At 34.7% G+C, this 21,481-nt stretch overlaps 1 protein-coding gene across 11 annotated transcripts in view; it reads right to left on the reverse strand.

Annotated features, from left to right (window-relative positions):
• Window positions 1–21,481, reverse strand: part of OtopLa (proton channel otopetrin-like a) — a 598,778-nt gene that overhangs the window by 12,463 nt on the left and 564,834 nt on the right. For all 11 annotated transcript variants that reach the window (XM_081752534.1, XM_081752533.1, XM_081752532.1 and 8 more), the window contains 2 exons: window positions 7,989–8,169; window positions 2,980–3,153 (listed from right to left, as the gene is read on the reverse strand). In XM_081752534.1, the coding sequence (XP_081608660.1) occupies window positions 2,980–3,153; window positions 7,989–8,169 (355 nt within the window). The remainder of the gene's footprint in view (window positions 1–2,979; window positions 3,154–7,988; window positions 8,170–21,481) is intronic.

Consider the following 21,481-nt stretch of genomic DNA (forward strand, 5'->3'; position numbering starts at 1 on the left):
ACTTTCATCTGTTCCCTAAGATGAAATAACCACTGCGAGGGATGCATTTCTGCACCAGAGATACCATACTTCGAGCTATAGGGCGCTTTCATGTAGACATCCACAAAGAGGGCACCGCTGCTGGTATCCTGCGACTTCCCCACATCTGGTAACTGATACAACATGCTGCAGAGGACTACGTTAAAGGCCTGTAGAAGTCTCATGATTGTACAATAAATGTTAACGAAAGATTTATATGTTACCACTTATTTCTTTCCAGCCCTCGTAACTTAAAAATAAAATCTGGCCAAAGTAAACAAATTAAACTTAATAACAAAGCAAACGAAATAAGAGCTTTTTTCTTAATTGTCTGTGCTCAAAAAGCCCCTTCTGGCATCGTACAAAGTAGTATATCGTGTGGCACAGTGCCAGAAATGTCACACAATAGCTAAGGAATTGATTTTGCCGGCAGCATTTGATATGATCTCACTTATGGTCTGTTGATAAATAACTGAAAAGTGTATCTGATACAACAATTAGTTCTAGAATACGTGTCCAGCAACTTAGGGGGAAGAAATCTGCAGTTCAAATAGATGAGCAACTGATAGTTACAGAGATGCGACCTTGATCAACTACATGAGATCCATTGCCGAAAATAATAAATTCTCTAAAGATCTTTTGTTTCGTGAAAACATCTCACTTGGATCAACAGCAACCGAATTGTTCGAGATTGTGGATAAGTTCATGGAAGAAAATCAACTGGACTGGACAAAATGTATAGGAATATGCATAAATAGTGTCCGCCGCTTCATGTGAGGATGTTACCAAGGATTATAAACTCTCATAAGTAGAGAAGACCTGAGGCACTCTGGACCAACTAGATTATACACAGAGTATCCCTTGCTCCAAGAATCTCAGTAGTGACTAAAACGATATACTGTCGATAATATAATAATAATAATAGTTGTGAACTACATGGAAAGTCAACCCAAAAACTCCTTTTTTTTTTTTTTTTTTCAAAAATGTGTGCTAATGTAAGAGCGGAACGTACTTCCCTCCTGTATTATTACAGGTGACGTTAGTTGTCTCGCGGCAATGTAATTTTCCGTGTTTTTGAATTGAGAGAGGAACTATACACGTATCTTGTAGATGAAAGTCATCCTAATGCTGAAAATTTCATCGACTGTGCATTTCTTTAGAGGTTGGCTCATCTTTCTGATACTTTTGAAAAACTAAATGTTTCGATTGTGTCTTTACAAGGAAATTAAACACATTCTGCAGTTGTCAGAAGCGTCAGGCTTCAAAAAGGAAGCTACTGCTTGGAAAGAGGATCATTGAAGACAGGAATATTGGTGACTGCTTTCTAACATTAAGCAAGTTGTTAGAAGAAACAAGTGTACAGCTAAATTAAGAATTAAATATGTGTTTACGGAGCACTTGACACACTTCAACCATACCAGAAGAAGAACAACTTACTAGTCTTTCTTTCTTCAAACAACACATTGGAAAGAAAATTTCTTTCCGCAGCGTTGTCTGAATTTGGAGTTCCGTAAATAACGAATATCTGGAATTGAGTAAGGAGGCCCTGCGAGTCCTCCTTCCTTTTTGTAAACTTCCTACTTGTGTGAAACTGGATTTTCAGCCATGGCAGTGATCGAGCCCAAATATAGGTCAAGAATAAATCTCTAGAAAGAGATGCGTCTTGCTATTTCGGAATATGTACCGAGATCCAATACATTGGGTGACTCCAAATAAGCTCATACATCCCATTGGCATTGCTGAATATTGAAATATACCGGTTTTTAATATTATTTGTTTTCTTTCTGCCTGTATTTCTAAATTTTAGCATGGATATTTTACTTATCACAAGGAATTGATACCGACTAATAATATTAAAAAGGAATAGAATGTAAATCTTCTGTATTAACAATACATATTTTTATGACGAATAATAAATGAAACAGCTTACCCTGGTGATTGCCTTTCGTTTAGGAACGCATGTATTTTTTGTTGGCATATTTCACTTTTGGCAAGGGAGACGTGTTCAGATTTTGACGGTTGAGGGACTCCCGACAGCAAAAAGTTTGAAAATACTTTGGTCATCATATATCCCGTTTGTATTTAGTACAGATAATTCATGTATTAACGACTCTAACCATGTTTTTCCTTTGAAAAAATTACTAAAGATTAAAATAATTAGTATTTTATAAATCTTGGTTCAACAGTCCTTAGGAAAGCAGATTCAACCAACTGGCTCGTGGTACTCATACCTTTGGGGTGATGTGTGGTCAGTACATCGATTTCTCTCGCTGTTAATGTTAAGACCTATGTACTGAAGTTGTTATTTCTTTCTTTGAAGTAGCTCCCCAGTTTTCCTCACAATGCTAGATAGACTCCGCAAGACTAAGAGTACGAATGGTACTTCATCTTTCTACTGACAAGATTCAGCACTGATTGACTTTGCTGATCTCATGAGAAGTGGTGTCCCAGTGAGGTAGTCATAGGCGGAGCTGGGGGGGCATAGGGGGCATTGCCCCCCCCCAACTTTTTGACAAAAAATAAAAATGCCACCTATAAGATCCTTCAATTCTCATCTGTATTTACCGTGCCTCCCAGCAGGCAAAAGGTCTGCCCCAAGGAGGCAATTTCTAACTCCGCCCATGGCGGTAGGACGTTGGCATAATTAGTGTTTTATTCACTTTTGGTTACATATAGTGGACTTTCAATATCATTTGTTGTTTAGATAATAAAATATGAGGAAGGAGAAGTGTACGTAACTAACATTAAAAAATATGGTACATCACTAATATTTAACCTTCTACACACAGGAAAATAAAATGTCCTTATCATAATTCTACTATAATTTATTAAATCAAACCACAAAGACTACCCTGCTACATTTTACTGCTAAACGGATAGTCTACGCTACACTAAACTGTATTTTGTTTCCTACACACTAGGGAAGAAAGAGGGCTTAAAGAAAGGTTCTTTGTAGCTCACCTGGACTGGATTTGCTTCCACTTTCTGTGTCTCAAATGTGTAAATCACCCACATAGTTAAGTTACAAATGAGCAAAAACGTAACTATTTGACGCCCAGGCTTGCTGCGGTCCTGTTCAGGGAGATGAACCCGACGACGAGAGACATCAGCGATAAACAACAACTGCAGCACCACCTACAGGAAAAAATAGGAATTCATTTTATCTATAAGGAAATAAAATAAAAATAAAATAAATAGAGTTGGTTTTGTTTGAGTTCAACATCCCTCTTCAGCTCCAAGGCTATCTGAGACCCATATCTATAGCTTAACATGAGATCTCAATCGTATGAGTCTCCACTGGGAAGTGAAATTGTGTATCCCACCACAAGAACGAAATAAATACATCCCAAAGACTACAAACTATGTGCACCACATGTACAAATGCACATCTACACATGTGTACGTGTCTCACACCTTCACTTGCACATGTATGAAGATTCGAACACCTGTAGAACTGTACGTGTGCTATACGTAAAACTGCACTCTGTATATGTGCAACATTCGTGCTACGCATGTGTACGTAAACAGACAGCTTCGTAAATGTGTAACACCCGTATTAATCCGCATGTACAGCCATCCACAAAAGTTCTTTTCGTTTCGAAAATTTTATTTTGGGGATGACAGTGATATAGCTGGAACGTACAGAAAATTACATTCTTTTTAATTTACTAAAACTATACTCAAATTGTCCTTCCCTTCTGAAGTAATTTACGAAACTAATTTTATCAAAATGAAAGAACTTTTATCGCTAACTGTACATGTGAACTGTTTTTGCACGAAATATGCATTCGTGCTGTACACGTATGTGCTGTGTGAGATAAAGTATATATCATTTTATTACAAATATCAAAAAAGTACCAACGTGCAAAATAATTTTCCTGATTTTCCAGAAAATATGCAAACTTCATCTCATATGCGAAAAGTTGACATACACTTTTCCTCAAATATACCCACAAGACTTTGAAGGACAGAAAGAACTTGTAGTATTACTTATTGCCTTATTTTATTTTTACTACATTGAGATACATCGATAAATTACACGTAATAATACCAATTATGTCCAATAATGTCCATCAATTTTACAACTAGATTGTAGCAGTAGCCAAACCAATCTAGAAAAAGGATAAGCTACAAGATGGTAGCCACGATATATATATCCATTTATGGATCGTGGTCAAAGCTCAGAAGAACAAGAGAAATGCTTCAAATGGGACGATACATGTAGTATAATATCTATATACAAGAAATGCATATAAAAGAAATTCTTCTTTCTTTAACCACAGTATCAATTTTATCACAGATATCTATCGAGGACAGGTTTCTCGAAAACCTTGAGTATTTTTTTTTTCTTTCACCCTTATGCAACACCAGGGTTTACGAAGGACGGAACCTACTATTCACATGAATTCCAAATCACCACTAGAGTTTGTTTCCTCTTCTTTCACTTAACATAAGCTTTCATACGATACTCAATTTGAACCCCTTTCTATTTCAACATTTTGAGTTTGACCCCTTCTGGGACCCTGCGAGAGACCCTGGAACATTTTTTTCTACTTTGAATCATTATACTTTTGAAATAATGACATATCCGTGTTTTTGTTTCTACACCTATTCCATCGTTTCAGATACATAGACAGTGGCCATAGACTTTGCAATAAAGATTGTGTTGATATTTTGACCCACAGCTATTTTGTACAGACCTATCGTAAAGAGTCGCGATTTGATTTATCTTCTTTCAGTTAACACCAACTTTCATACGATATTCAAGTTGACCCCCCTTTCCATTTAAAAATTTTCAGTTGGACCCCGTCTGGGACCCTGCGGGGGACCCTGAGACAATTTATTTTACTTTGATACGTTAAAACTTTTGAAATGATGAAATACATGTTTTTCTGTTTTCATATCTGTCTCACCGTTTCAGATTTTTCGGGGTTGCAACGGACTTTAAGACACGCTCAAAGGTGCTAATAAAAATGAGTAACGTACTGCCCTCAAGCTAAATGCTTGAAACCTCCTCAATTTTGGTAACCGGTTTTGATCTTACTTTGACCCAAGCTTTCAGGAAATATATACATCATCCCCACTTTGTGGGTTCAGGTTCAAGTACATCCCGTGTTAGTGAAGGAACGAATTCTTATGAATGTTGTAGTACTCAGTTGTGAATATAAGTTAAAAATAATTGGGCACAATTACGGATTATACGTTTCCACTTATTTTATTTATTTATTTTATTAAATTTTTGACATTGGTGTAGCGATTATATAGTTAAAGCTGTGAAGATGTCAGCCATACCGAGTTTTCCACTTCTTGATATAGAACAAGACAGATTACAATCTTGTTTAGAAAGATTTGAACACATGTGTATAGCAGCACAAATCTCGGAAAAGAGGAAATTTTCAACTTTGTTTATGGTCATGCGAACAGCTGCTTATGAAGAGGTATGTAGTTACTGGCCTGAGTCTCCAGCGAGTAAATCTTAAGGATATCAAAACAAAAAAAATCAATGAAAGAGCATCATGCTACAAAAAAATAATATCATTTCTGTGCGAAATCGATTCCACTCTAATAGGCAGAAAAAATTTCAATCTATTCCATCATTCGTCCTTGAACTCACAAAAAAAAAAAAAAAAAAAAAACCCTCAGCGATTTGTGACTTTACTTGCTGTTTGGAGGACATACTACGGGACCAGTTTGTTTTCGGGATTGACAACGAAGCAATCAGACGGAAATTTTATATACTTTAAACTTTACTTTTCAGAAATCAATCGAAATAACACAAACAATGGGTAACACAGAGAAGCCATTACAGATGTTTAAGTCATTCTCACAATCTGACTTCAATGCTAAGAAAACAATCAGCTATCAAATAAAATGGAGAATAAAAGACAACTTGCAGTAACATCAGCTACAAAAGCGACTGTGATAATTCGTTGTAAATTTTGCGGGGGACGCCATTGGAAAGGCTGTTGTCCAGCTTGAGGAAAACGATATATGAAGTGCAATCGAAGGAATCATTTTGCACGAGTTTGTCAATATGACAATTTTCCTTCATCCAAGAATCAACAATAGGCACCGGTTCCAATCATGGAGGCAATTCAGCAGAATTCTAATTTCGATCAACAACATACAGAGGAATGAAACACCATGGCAAAGTTGTTAACTTTAAATACGCTGTCTATGGAGGAAATATATAATGAAAAAGTAAACGAAGATGAAGTTGAAGATATTTCACCTGCCGGTGTTTTTGGAGAATTAGAAAGGACTAGACGCTTTTAATGTTTCATGTGGATAGCGGAAATGGTAGTTAAATCTGTAATTTTAGTAGAAATGATATTTGTTATTAACTCATTATGACTATGAAATAATTTATCAGATTGATGTGAAATTTGATTAGATTATTTTGGGTTGTCCAAGTAGCTTCTTGTTGTAATTAGAATTAGGTTCTAGATCTCCTATTATCTTAGTGTGCTGTATGAATTATTAATTGCTCACTAGAGGTCAAGTCTATTTTTGTAAAGGGGGAGAATGCTGGGAATAAGGCTGTAAGGTTACGGACATGTAATGTAACGGAATAATACCTATGCATTAAATGTGTTGCTAGGTTAGATTCAGTGAAAACAATCATGTTGGGATTAGGACACAATGGGACTCTTATGTTCTTTCGTGTAGTAGAATCTCTATCTACCACTATGTTGATACAGGCCCGTAGCCAGCCCAAAAATGTAGGGGGGGCTGAAGTTAGAGGGGCGATCCAACCATATGATAGTTCATCACCATATTATAGTTCTTTTGCAAGCCTACTGTAAAACTTTTAGGGGACCAACAAAAGTTATGGGGGGCGGCCCTCCTAGACCCCCCCCCCCAAATACGGGCCTCTGTTATGCTTATAAGAGGATTAATTACCTCCCAATTAGAACAGAAACCTTATTGTGGTATTTGAAAATAGAGAGTAATAAATACCTCTTAAGTAAATAGTGTGTTTATGTTTGGTTTGTACGGATGCTTATGCTTAAGCCTAACTCTGAGTGAAGGAACGTACTCTTATGAATGTGGAGGTACTCATTTGTAAATCTAAGTTAAGAATAATTGGGTACAGTTACAGATTATACGTTCCCATTCACTTTTGATTAAGTTTTTAACACATTCTCCTAATTATAAGCGGAGGATTTTATTCTCAAATACTTTCAGTCTACGTTCTTCCCTCAGAGTAAGTGACCATGTTTCATAACCATACAGCACAACAGTCATGATTATCGTTTTATATATCTTAAGTTTCAAATTCCTATTTTGAGGACAGTTTAGAGCCATTTCAATTAATATATTCATATATTTACTTACTCTCTTTCCGTCGGGAATCGAATACTGGTCTCCCACGCCAAAATCGCGTACGCTAACCGGTTGGCCACTAGAGAGCTCGAATGTCTCTATAATAATCCATGAAGATCGTAATATATATGTATAATGTTTGAAATATTAGGTTAGGTTGATTTTATGGGTAAGATACAGAATATTTATTTTATTTAAATAAGAAAGTAAGCATTTTAAGTGAGTCGTCCAGTTCTAAAATGGCTCTTGTCAATTTACAGAAAATCCCAGAAAACTGAGAGGAAAACTCTATGATCAATGCGTTTTATAAAACTGGAGATATTTGAGGAGGTTTTTCACATGAACACACTGAAGTATTCCCAGTTCTACAAAACCTGCAAATCCTATTCTTTCTTTAGACTTGATATCCTAACAATGTTTGGTAAACGGTAAAAATTATGCAGTTCTTCTTTACAAGGTCCACGTTTCATAAAGACGCTAAACTCAAAATCAAATCGAATCAAATGTAGAAACATTCATTTGTTTATCGTATTTTCATAATGAGTATTGCCATGAAGTAAGTTCTTAACTTGAGAACCAGTATATATTAACCAATCTGAGTTTTTAAATATTTCAACACAAATATTATGTACAAAGTCACTTACCTGAACGACAGATAGAATGCCGGTGATCATTACCAGAAGATTGGGTTCTTTTGTCAATGCAGCCAAGGCTCCTGATATAACACTGAACACAGCATATACGAAGAGACCAAATGCAGATACTCTCAACAATATGTCGTTCAAATCACTCTGTTCTTCTGAATGGAACTTGAGGCTTTGTACTCTGCAAACAAACAATCGAATAAATTAATTATTACAACATTATAGTTCTATATAATATGTAAAACGTTTTCAGCTGATAGATAATTTAACTCGCTCTATTTATTTATTTGTTAAAAAAAAAGTACCCAAATGTAAAAGAAATTCGAATTATCTTTTTAGCAAGGCCAGCCAACTTTAGTTTCTAGATCGAACACTAGATTATTATTATTATTATTATATTATATTATATTATTATTATTATTATTATTATTATTACAGGGTGTATACTAAAATCCCAAAATGCAATTTCGTGAACTTTTCTTTGCCAAATCATAAAATTTCAAAACATTCAAAAACTAATAATATTACATTATTCAAATTCTTTAGCACTTCTCTATGTTATTTCTACTTTCAAAGGCTGTTTCCTGGAGCGATAAAAACTTAGTGTCTTCTCACAGTTAAATAAACTGGTTAGATGCGTAGATGGTCTCGGCAATGATGCGAATTGCATCGCCACTGCTGAATGATGCCAGCTGGAGGACAATCTCAAGAGCGAATTTGGGTGCAAATTAGGCTGAATTTTCATGCATGTGATAGGACGTCCTTTGCTTGCGATTTGGTAGCGTCTAAAGCCGACCATACACATTTTTGGGGTTTAATTTTTTTTAAAGTTTTATAGAACAAAATTTTCCAGTCTCTACTAGTACAGATAAAAAATAATCTGACCCAAAAGCTAAATTTCGTAATTTTTTCTTGACTTTCATGACCGTTTTCTGATTTTGTGATTCTTTTTATGACTTTCGTGATCTTTTGTGACCGATAGACACTCCATCATATTATTATTATTATTATTATTATTATTATTATTATTATTATTATTATTATTATTATTATTATTATTATTATTATTATTATTATTATTATTTAAATTGCAAATATATCTTCAGTGATTTTTATATTAAGGGAGATGTACTACCATGAGCAAAATAAATGACGCGTCTCTTTATTTTGAAGTTTTTTGAAAATATCTCCGTTTTCTTTATATGTTCGAAATTTCGGAAGGTTTCCCCAGCAGGACAGGTTAATAACAAACCCGTTTTTAATATTTGTGTTAGATATTAGCTTAAAATATAGAAATTAGAAGCAAAAAACATTAAATCGACAGAAATCTCGAGAATTACCAACTCTGCTAAAGTGGGAAATTTTCAAGAACACGAGGGAATTCTGCATTTCAACACGAAGCAGCGACATCTATGTCATTGAGAGAAATGTGGATTAAATCTACAAACTAAACTTTTAACGAATATTTCTAGTATGTCTTATTTATGCATTATCTGCAAACTCCAAATATATGAATATATGCTAAGTATTAACATAAAGATAGAGCAAATAGTGGAAATTATCTATGGAAAAGGACGAATTGGTAGGACGATCGTAATGAAATATCGTCTTTACCGGAACAGGCTCAGTTCACGTAAAAAAAACAAATAGCTCAGTTAGTTAAAGCAACGAGTCTGTATGCTGAAGGTAGCGGGTTCGATCCCGTGGAAATGCCGTTATCATTTTTATCACTACACTACGGTTATTTTTTTTTATTTTTTTATTTGGGAAAGAATCAAATTGTAACGTATGTGTAAAACTCATGACGATACCAAAAAAAGAAAAAATGCTGTTGTCGCACTTGTATTAGCGTCCCTAATTTTGTTTGCAAACAGTTTCGTAATTATTTCCCCTGTGCTCACTGCTCACCATATGCTCGCTGGCGCATAACGAATGTTTCCCAGTAAATGTTAATTCTAATTTGGAGAATTTTATAAAGTTTCACAATATTTCTCACTAGATAGTCTTCTATCTACGTGTTTGGATATTTTGATAACAGATTTCCCTATTAAATGTTTAATTTTCCCTAGATGTTTAATTACGGAAAAGTTTTACAATGTATTTGTATTGAATTGAAATTGTTTTGAATTTACTACATAAGGTAAGTAGACCGAAGGAGGAGAACTCAAGTAATTGATATTCTACGTAAAAGCAACCTATTGTAGAATGATGATGCTTCTTACCTTCAGCACATAATCTTTACGTTAGAGAGTCAGACAGAGAAAAATCCTGGTTTTTCCTCCTCTATGACCACCCATCTTAAACCTCTACATATCATTGTTCGTCTCACAAAATTTCGGTGCTCCAAAAACATTCAAATAATAATAATAATAATAATAATAATAATAATAATAATAATAATAATAATAATAATAATAATAATAATAATAATCCTGAATATGCCATCCTTACATAATGTAGGATATCTTAGTTTCCTAGTTTAAATCTTAAATATCTTAGTTTAAAATGCTTTCTTTAGTACTTATTTGAGCAACCATGTAGGAGTTGGTACGACTTTTTATTTTGCCCCTCTCATTTCAGTAGCCTTCCAACAGAAAGTAATTTTTGATAAGCAGAACAGACAAAATTAATAAGAAATATATTTACAGCATCCTCTCCCCTTTCATGATTGGAATATCACGTAATATTTTTTTATTCTACGAAAGATGGCCCTGTGCGGTTAGGGGTAGGTAACTAAAAAAATACCTAATATATAGCACCCCTTGATTGTAATATTACCGCTTCTTTATTTGTACGAGGGAGCCCCTACACAATCAAGGGTGACAAAAAGAATAGGAAGAGCGTCTATTGATTCCAGTGGTGGATCCAGCACGAACTCCTGGGGGAGGGGAGGGGAAGTGAAACATTCTTTTGATGATGTGAAGCTGTCACAAATTACCACTTAACTAAACTAAACAATAGTGGGGGGAACCGGAACCCAGTCAGTTTAAATTGATGTAAAAGTTTAATTTTTGGCTTCATATTAAAGTTTTGGTTTCAAATGAGAATTTCAGTCCAAGTGGTCAATGATCAAATCTCGTGGGGCTCTTCAGTGTAGGCTAATACGGCCCCCTTATGAGAAAAGGCAAAATTATTAACATGTTTATAACTTTCGAATTTTTCGTCTATTTTAAAGAAATATTTTGCTTCGTATTAAAGTGTTGGTTCCAAATGACAAATTCAGTCCGAGTGGACAATGATCAAATCTAAGGGGGGGTCTTCAGTATAGGGGGCTACGGCTCCCTTATGGGAAAAGGCAAAAATATGAAAATGCTCATAGCTTCCGAATTTTCCGTCTATTTTAAAGAAATTATTGGCTTCATATTAAAGTCTTGGCTTCAAATGACAATTTCAGTCCGTGTGGACAATGATCAAATCTCGGAGGGCTCTTCGGTGTAGGGGTTTCGGCTTCTTTATGGGACAAGATTCACGTAGTTGATATTGCAAAATTGTTTTGTATATATAAGTGGAAACTTGGGGCCGCGGTGGCTCAGTGGTAGAGCGTTCACCTCTGGTGCTAGGGGTCTCGGGTTCAAACCCTGCTCCCGCCATGTGAACTTTGTGGTGGATAAACACCAGGTGCGTGGGTTTTCTCGGGGTTCTCCCGTTTCCTCCCACTTTTTTATTTCATTCATGACTCATTATCACCGTCTCCTTTAGCCTAACCGGCATAACCGTGGGACGTAAAACTCAAAATTTCATTTTCATTTCATAAGTGGAAACTTGCACCATTTGGTTAATTTTACCTCTTATGTTTTGCAGATTCATATTCCAAGCAATAGTTACTTCGCAGAGCTAAAAGAAGGCACTTACTAGTTTCATTAAAATGAAATGTCTTTTATGAGAGGAGCAGACGAACGAACAGGCACCCAAACGTTGGTTGAGTCGTACGGTTGAAACTCGTTAAGCTCGCTTCAAATTATTATTATTATTATTATTATTATTATTATTATTATTATTAATAATAATAATAATAATAATAATAATAATAATAATAATAATAATAATAATAATAAAGCATTGCAGGGACCTTTGGTGCAGGGGGTCCGTGGCTCGATTCCACTTCGTGCCAAGTGAAATTTGAGGTGGACAAATACCGTGTGCATGGGTATGTGTTTTCTTGAGATTTTCCATTTTCCTCCCACTTTCTTCATTTCACCATTTCATTCATCATCATTCTCCCTTAGCGTAGGTGCATAATCGACCAACGTTAAACTAGATATTGCAATTTCAATAATAATAATAATAATAATTAATTCAACTGAAAGGACTGTAATTTATGTGGACAGCAATTATCATAAATATGCAACCATTATAAAAACAATGCTTTGAGTAGAAAGATAATCCTTCCCAAGTGTTAACGAATGCGCACGAGATAAGACATGTCTCGAGAAAGAGACAAGACGCGCTTTGTGACATCCAAGATAATACGAGGCAAATGTTTTGGACACGAGATAGCTTGTAAAATGTCTCGTCTTGTCTGGAATGTCTCGAAAACAAAAGTCTAAGTTTTAAAATTATTTTTCAAGATCTATTCTCTCAGAAGTAGTTCTCTGCCTTAAAATTAATAACGACATTTGTGATTTAAAAAAAGATAAACAATGCCTAAAGTTAATAGTTAACTTTTCGAAAAGAAGCTTCATTAAGGGTGAACCTGAAAGATGTCCACAAACTTCGGGAGGTGATTCGTGACATCAAAAGAAGACAAATGGTCCTCTTGCAGTTTTCGAATTCAGCTTCGTTGTCGAGATACAGGGTTGCCAACTGGTCGTGTTTGAGAAACTCATTGGGAATAAATTCAAGTCCAAGAATAAACTACTACTCATATATTTTTCAGGTCAATTGACTTATACCATGTTGTAAGGTCAAATATTTATTTATGAAGTGTGTACAAAATTCGCCAGGGTCTTTTCTGAGAAAATCGTCGAGAAAAAGTCACCTCCAAGAATAAACTACCCCTCGTAAATTTTTCTAAAAGAAATATCTGATACTGCAATATAGGGTTGTTAATTAAATATTGATTAATGAAAAATAAACAAAATTGTTAAAACCATTTTTGAGAAAATAGCGTTTTTCGATTTTCGGCTGTTTGTAAACCACACTTATTTTAGGTGGTAGGAAAAAATGGAAAAGCTCCTGTAAGAATACTAAGTAAACCCTAAGTTTAAAATTTGGTGTAGATAAGTTGAACGGTATGGCCTCTAGGCGAGTGCATATAAAAGTGTGCCGAACGGACGGACCGGAAGGACGGGTGTCGAAAAGTCACATTTTCGGTATGTAGACGCCATGAAACATGTAAATCCGTTGAAATCTGAATTTGATATTATTTTCACAATCACTATATTTTCTTCTCTCTTTTGTCGCTCGAAAAAGAAAAGCCTGAGTTTACCACAAAAAGCTAAGGAGTTTCTCAAAAAATATTCAATTACAGGGCCACCGCACTAAACTTTTTCAATTCAATTTCTTAACTGTGTTAGGCCGCAGTTGTTACTGAAGTGTGTATTTGGATAATACGAATAAAATTATCGTATTATTCAAATACATCGAATGTCAGATTATCGAATAAAAAACTTAAATTGAAGAAAATCCATACTACAAAACTAACTCACACTTTGAGCACATTTTCATTAGACATATAATAGACCAATTAATGCAATCATTGTTTATGAAATATGAAAAAAATCAAATGAGTCACTTTGGGAAAGTCGTTCAAAAAAAACACGTCAGGAGTAACCTACCTCTTGTGAATTGTTTCGAACAATGAGTTAAGATATACTTTTGGTTATTAATGAAATATTTATTTGCAAAATTTGAACAAAATCGCCTGTCGTTCGAGAAAATTGTCGGGGAAAAAACCTTGACCCCAAAAATAAACTATCTGTTGTAATTGTTTTTCATAGAAATGACTTATACTAAAATATAGGGTTATTAATGAAATACTTATTTATGAATTATCAATAAAATTGTCCGAGTAATTTTTGAGAAAATCGTGAGGGAAAAATAACTCCCCGAATAAACTATCTCTTGAGGATTCTTTCAGGGTAAGCGAGTTATTCCATATTACTAGGTTTTTAATGAAATATTTATTTCTGAGTACGAACAAAATTGCTTGACTTATTTTTGAGAAAACCGTGGAGGAAAAACACCCACAAGAGTAAACTACCCCTCGCATATTTTTTCAGGACAAACGAGTTTTGCCATATTGTTCGGTTATTAACGAAATATTTATTTTTGAAACATGAATAAACTCTTTTGAGTCGTTTTTGAGAAAATCGCCCAGACAACACTCCACCAAGAATAAACTACCCCTCGCATTTTTTTAGGACAAACGAGTTATGCCATATTGATAAGTTATTAATGAAATATGAACGAAAACATTTGAGTCCATTTTGAGAAAATCACTGAGAAAAAACTCACCCCCTTAGTATAAACTACCCCTTGTAGATTTTTCTCAGATAAATGCCTTATACCACAAAATAGGGTTGCTAATTAAATATTGATTTATAAAAAAAGAAAGAAAACAAGATCGGTAGAGCCAGTTATGAGAAAATATCTTTTTTTTATTTTCATCGTACAGGAAACTACCCTTGTTTTCGGAGTAGGAGAGAAATAAAAAAAATATATAGGAAATACTATGAAAATCTTAAACTAAAATTTGGTGCAGATAAGTTAAACGGTATGGCTTCTAGGCGAGTGCACAGAAAAGTGTAGCGAACGGACGGACGAACTGATGGACATGTATCGAAAAATAACTTTTTCGGTGTTAGGGGCTATAATACGTGTAAATTCGTTGAAATCTCAAATTTGATTTTTTTTTCGAACACCATACTTTCTTCTCTCATTTGTCACTTCAAAGTAAAAGGAACTCAGAACTACAGATAAGAGACACCTACTTTTACACATAGACATTTATTGATTTAAAACTGTTTTAGTTTGTGTCATTTCACTTCCAATTGAAAGGTTTTACAATGATTAACGGCATACCAATGACGAGACGGAAGTTTTAAAGGAAGTAAATGCATTCAGAAGTCTAGACTGCATTACAGCCTGTTTTTATTTCTGCAATTGTTAACAGCTGTCCAAACGCTACATGAAATAATTTTTGGTTGACGTCATTGTATTACTATTTTAGTATTGTTCTCTTCAGACTTGGTTGAAGTTTTGTCTTAACGGTTATACATTTTTTCTTTCTTATTTCATCGTTACACACAAGAACAAAATGTTTTGGTGAGTGGATAGATTCGAACCTACGAACATTGAGTTTATATTCTTCCAACACTTTACCAATGGGCCAAGCTTTGTCTTCACGTTAACGCCCGGTTACAGGGTTTACTACGATTTAAATAAAATGGCTGGCTGTTATAATTCCCTGCTCACATATTTCGATAAATAATTTTCATTGCTTCGTAGATACACATTTTAGGAGAGTGAATTTTGGTGTATATAATAATTTCATGCCAGGTAAAAGCTAGATAAGTTTTGATAAAATGTTTCATATGTAGTTCTCAATAATATGCTTGCTGTTCGGAGTGAAGTTCCAAGGTTCAGCATTGCCTAGCAGTTTTTGCTATTAATATCCCTTCTAACAATATTGGCAGTGGACAAAGTTAGCCCGTGTTGAAGCTTTTTGCTCCTAATTTAGTTATTTTACTTATTTAAGGAATATATTGAAAATTGTCAGTAGGCACGTATGCAGTAATTTATTTCGGGAGAAGTCCGACTTCAATATTAGGATAAATTATAATAAAATTTAAAAGATAATCCTTAAATTTAGGCTAAATTTACAGAGAAGTTGGGATTTCAGAGGGGAGTACGGACCACCTGGACCCACCCCTAAATGCGTCCTTGTTTGTCAGTAACGTTTCCTCATTTTGAAACCCTCAAAAACTTTGGATATATAAAGGAAAACGAGTTATTTTAGATAAAATATCACTTCAGAAGACGCGACAGTTTTATTGCACATGGTGGTATCCCAAGTTCACAAGGGCAAGAATTCATTAATTTTGATTCTCTGTCATTGTGCTCTATCGAAAGATTAGGTTTGTAACATATTACTCCTACGAACAAGCATGACTCGCAGATGGGAATACTGAACACAACTCCAGAGAAATGCATGCTGAACTTACGTTTATAGCTACGCTTTGGTGATTTGCCCTCAAGGTCAATCGAGTGGTAATTCAGTTCCCTCTCTGTTCTTAAGCCATGTTCGTATTACTTCGAACAGTTTTGATAATGAAAAGCATGCCTCTTAATATAACAGACTTCTTTCGCGTAAGAAATCGAAACTCAGTTGGTCAGAGCAACTAGTCTGTAAGAATTAGGTTGTTAGTTAGTTAGGAGCCCAGTACGAGTAAGGGTTTTTATTACTATTGTTTTTATCTTTTTTATGTGAGGAAAAATCAAATTGTGACATCGCGATATCAAATGTATTTGATTAGGTAGCTTTGTCTTAGCTAAACTTTAAACATCAGTAACCGTCGAAATTATTTCACCAACTGATCACTTACTGAACATTTCAAACACGTCAAACCAGTGGCATAACATGAAGGTTAACCTCTCCTCCGCAGTCCTTAGTTATGCGTCCGTACTTTCAAGGGCGGACTAAGGGCCGGGCGACTGCCCGGGACGCCAGAGAAAGAGGGGCACCAAAACGAGCCTCAAAAAGTAAATTTTATAATGTGCTTTCTACTGACGTTTTTGGTTTATATTCTTGTAAAGTAGTGGCAATTATATGATCTTTTTCCATTTCACTATGGAAGAAGAGAGTTTCATAGTACTAAGGGGGCTGTATCGAAAAATTGAGAGATGGCATGTAGAATAAAGAAAGTTAAATAATAATAATAATAATAATAATAATAATAATAATAAATATGAATATCTTTGGAGAGCCGAAATTATGTGAGACGAACAATGATATGTAGAGGTTTAAGATGGGTGGTCATAGAGGAGGAAAAACCAGGATTTTTCTCTCTCTGACTCTCTAACGTTAAGATTATGTGCTGAAGGTAAGAAGCATCATCATTCTACAATAGGTTGCTTTTACGTAGAATATCTATTACTTGAGCTCCCCTCCTTCGGGCAACTTTGCTTATGTAGTAAATTCTAAACAATTTCAATTTAAGACAAATATTTATAGAGAAAATTAAACATTTAATAGGGAAATCTGTTATCAAAATATCCAAACACGTAGATAGAAGACTATGTAGTGAGAAACATTGTGAAACTATAAAATTCTCCAAATTAGAATTAACATTTACTGGAAAACATTCGTTATGCATCAGTGAGCACAGGGAAAATAATTACGAATCTGTTTGCAAACAAAAATTAGAGACACTAATGCAAATGCGACGATATTTTTTTTTCTTTTTTTCTTTTTTTTTCTTTTTTTTTTTTTTTGGTATCGTCATGAGTTTTACACATATGTTACAATTTGATTCTTTCCCAAATAAAAAATAAATAAAATAACCTTAGTGATAAAAATGACAACAGTACTTCCAAGGCATTCGAACCGTCTACCTTCGGTATACAAACTTGTTGCTTTACGTAACTGAGCTATTTGCTCTCTTACGTAAGCTGAACCTGTTCTACAGTAAAGACGATTTTTCATTACGATTGGGCTAACAATTCGTCTTTTTCCATAGGTAATTTCCACTATTTGCACTATCTATACGTTAATACTTAGCATAGATTCATATATTTGGAGTTCGCTGATAATGCATATAATAAGACATACTAGAAATATTTCGTTAAAATTTTCGTTTGTAGATCTAATCCACGCTTCTCTCAATGACATAGATGTCGCTGCTTCGTGTTGAACTGCAGAATTCCCTCGCGTTCTTGCAAATTTCCCACTTTAGCAGAGGTGGTAATTCTCGAGATTTCTGTCGATTTAATGTTTTTTGCTTCTAATTTCTTTATTTTAAGCTAATATCTAACATAAATATTAAAAACGGGTTTGTTATTAACCTGTCCTGCTGGGGAAACCTTCCGAAATTTCGAACATATAAAGAAAACGGAGATATTTTCAAAAAACTTCAAAATAAAGAGACGCGTCATTTATTTTGCTCATGGTAGTACCCGGTTAGAATCAAAACCTTCTTTAAAGTCTTTTTGCAAGTAGGCAATTTTTTTAAAAGTTTACATAACTTCCTCTTAACAACCTGTGAACTTCATGACTGAATGACGCGCGTAAAGTAGGGAAACCTCACAATGTATCTTCTAAAGTAAGGATTTTTTTTTTTTTTTTGATACAAACATATAATTTCCGTTCGCTTCTGTTCAGTTCCTGGTTCTTTCGTTCGCGGTGATAGCGAATCTAGATGGTTTTCAGATCCATAATATACAGCAAACTATATGGAGATCAGTGCAAAATAGAAAATAGTGACCGTCTGTAACCTGTGTCTAGTGAAGCAAATATGTTCAGTTAGTTGGCGAAACTGTTGCCAATATGACAGTGTCTGATGAAGCCAATATGTTCAGTTAGTTGGCGAAACTGTAGCCAATATGACAGTGTCTGATGAAGCCAATATGCTCAGTTAGTTGGCGAAACTGTAGCCAATATGACAGTGTCTGATGAAGCCAATATGTTCAGTTTGTTGGCGAAACTATCATACAGTTATTACTTTTTTAACGTAAATGTTGCTCTGTTCAGTGATTTCTTTTCATGGACCAGTTAGTTGAAGCAAAGAAGGAAGATGATACCTTGCATTCGCAAGTACATTACGAAAAAGCCGTAAGAGTAAAGTTTGAAGGATTTTCAAGAAATCATTCAGATTGTGAAAGCAATAATTTTCTTAGTTTATCAACCGATGATAAGTTAACCATATATGCTTTGTTCAATAATTCATGGTACACTACAACAAATAAAACATTCCATAGAAACATGACGAACAGTAGCATTTCTTACCAGAGACTATAATGAACGAAACGAAACCCAACTTTTGAGGCACTGCTAGCCCGTAGATTTTCGGATGTCTTCACAGTAACGCTCAGATCCCCAATAAAAGTTTAACAGTATTTGACTTGACAACCTTGTCCCAAAAACTTTTTTTTTTTATTTGGCATAGTACAAGCAGCTGTTAATAATGCCTTTCTGTGTTTTAATAGAGGTTTCTTGATAGGATGTGAAGATCTGAAGGAATTAAGGTTGACATACGATTCTTACACAACAGCAAGTTTCAAGAACATTGAAAACATCTCAAGAAAGCAACAAGAACTGACAAAAGAACAAGGAGCAAACAAAACTGAAAACAGCACAGAAGAAAGTCTAACAAGACAAGAAAGAACATGGGTACAGCGAATTCTAGGTGATTCGAATCCGAAGAATAGCGTGATAGTCTCTTAATTTTTATATACGTTTTGCTCAAAAGTACATTTTTTATGCTATGGTACCTTCTTTTCTGGTATATGCTTTATTTTATGAAATATGCTTTAGCAGTATTACTAAAGAAAACAATACGTCTTAAACTAAGATCAATATGTGCATTGAATATTTTAACTTGTGGCTGAAACACTGTTCTAAATGTACATGTTCCAACAGAAGACAAGATGGGCGATATAAAGCAGTTTTTACGAAAAAGTGGAACGAGTATTTGATCAACTCCTGCAGTACCATATGAAAATTCTATTAGGGAATTTCAATGCGAAGGTAGGGCAAAAACATAGGTTTTGAAACCGATTATAGGGAATGAAAGTCTGCACAAGAAAGTAATGACAACGGGATTAGACTTGTGAATGTTGCAACATCAAAAACCTTGTAATATGCCATTACAGTCTAATGATATTATGTTCTTAACAGGAGGGTGCTCGAAATTTTTTGCACCGACTGTATCTGACGTTTAACAAAAAATTTCTGGCTGTTCATATAATTCGTAATTTTGTTCGTTATTTTATTTCAAATTAACATGAAAAAACTAAAAAATTCATTAGGAATTATAGTTTTGGGAATCAATATCTTTATTTATATTTTAAATTAGTTATAAGTGTTGCATATGTATATGTAAATGGATTATTACAATTCTTACGGTGTCAGTGCTATCTGAAAATATAGATCCACTATTGGACGGAACTTTCCAGATCAAATAACCAATCTAAAAGTTGACAGAATTTTCAGGACCACCCTTCACCTCTCTTTTAGATACCTAGGTCCTTCTAAAATCTAGTTTGATCCAGATTTTACCAAATTTTATTCGTTTCAAAGTCCCACCGCCAAAATGCTTAGTTTTGATTGGCTGATAAACCCATGCTATGATATTAGGGCGCAATTATTCCATTCCATGCCTGAAATTGTGGTCGACGACATTAGTTTTTTTTGCTTCGTAAATGGACTGATTCCTGCAGTGGTAAACATCAAAATTCAGGTAATATTTGGATTTTATTAACATGAAAAGTCACTGGAAGTCTCAAGGAGCCATAAACTATTAAATTTTTCGAACAACACTGGTTTAAAAAACTGAGAATAGTAAGTGCAAGATACTGACGCCATGATTTCATCTGCCGATCGATATGGACAGGATTCAGAAGTATTGTGATTTCCGTTTTCTTCCTAAATCCGGTTCAGAAGATCAGTGTTTCCCCTTATATTTTCACCTCCAATTTTCCTGATAATTGAGGGTTACAAGACCTGTCCATATATAGATTTGTTTATGTAGGTAGCGAGTGATTTTTTTTTAAATTACATACATGGCGGTATTCAATTTTGTTGTAGTTAGGATAGTAACCATAATGCACTTGTAATTTTACAGTGAGGGCTCCTATCTGACTCCCAACTTGGGAGTACGGCTTCCAGCGGGATGAGTTGAACATTTAGTTTGTTTCCGGGTTCCTGCCCCTTCAGGGCAGGGGTCCTATTGTTAGCTAATACTTCGATATGTCCCCTCGGGGGCATTGATTAAACAGTTAAGAATGTGATTCAGTGAATACAGGGCCAGTTGGCCCTGTTCCTTTCTTCCCCTTTTCCTTTCGAGCCGATTTAACATGGTAAAATATGAATGTTTTCTGTATATATTTATTAGTATAACATGTATTAATGTAGTGTGTAGTATGAATGTGGCATGTATGTGTTCGTAATGTAGAAACATGTTCTAGTACTAGTAATTGTGGTAGTTAAGTGATGAAAGAGTGTGTGAGATAATTAAATATGGACAGTGTAGTATTTACTATGCGATATTTTTATTATTCCGTCATTAAGTGAACTCATACACAATATTCAAAAGTGAACGTAATATAGTATAATAATTCCGTGTACAAGGTCACATTCAGTTGTTCAAGGGTTGATTATATCGTCGCTAGCCCTAGTGTCAAAAGTCAGTACTAACCGCCATTCTTCTGTCGAGGTACTTAGTGATTTAGTTTTCATGAAATTGACCTTTCTTTCCGAAATAAAACCTAGAAGGTATAATTCACAGCCCATATGAATGTACAGTTAGGTCAAGTGACCCAAAATTAATATATTC

Source organism: Thermobia domestica, chromosome 3, assembly GCF_964235325.1.
Source record: "Thermobia domestica chromosome 3, izTheDome1.hap1.1, whole genome shotgun sequence".
Lineage (NCBI taxonomy): Eukaryota > Metazoa > Arthropoda > Insecta > Zygentoma > Lepismatidae > Thermobia > Thermobia domestica.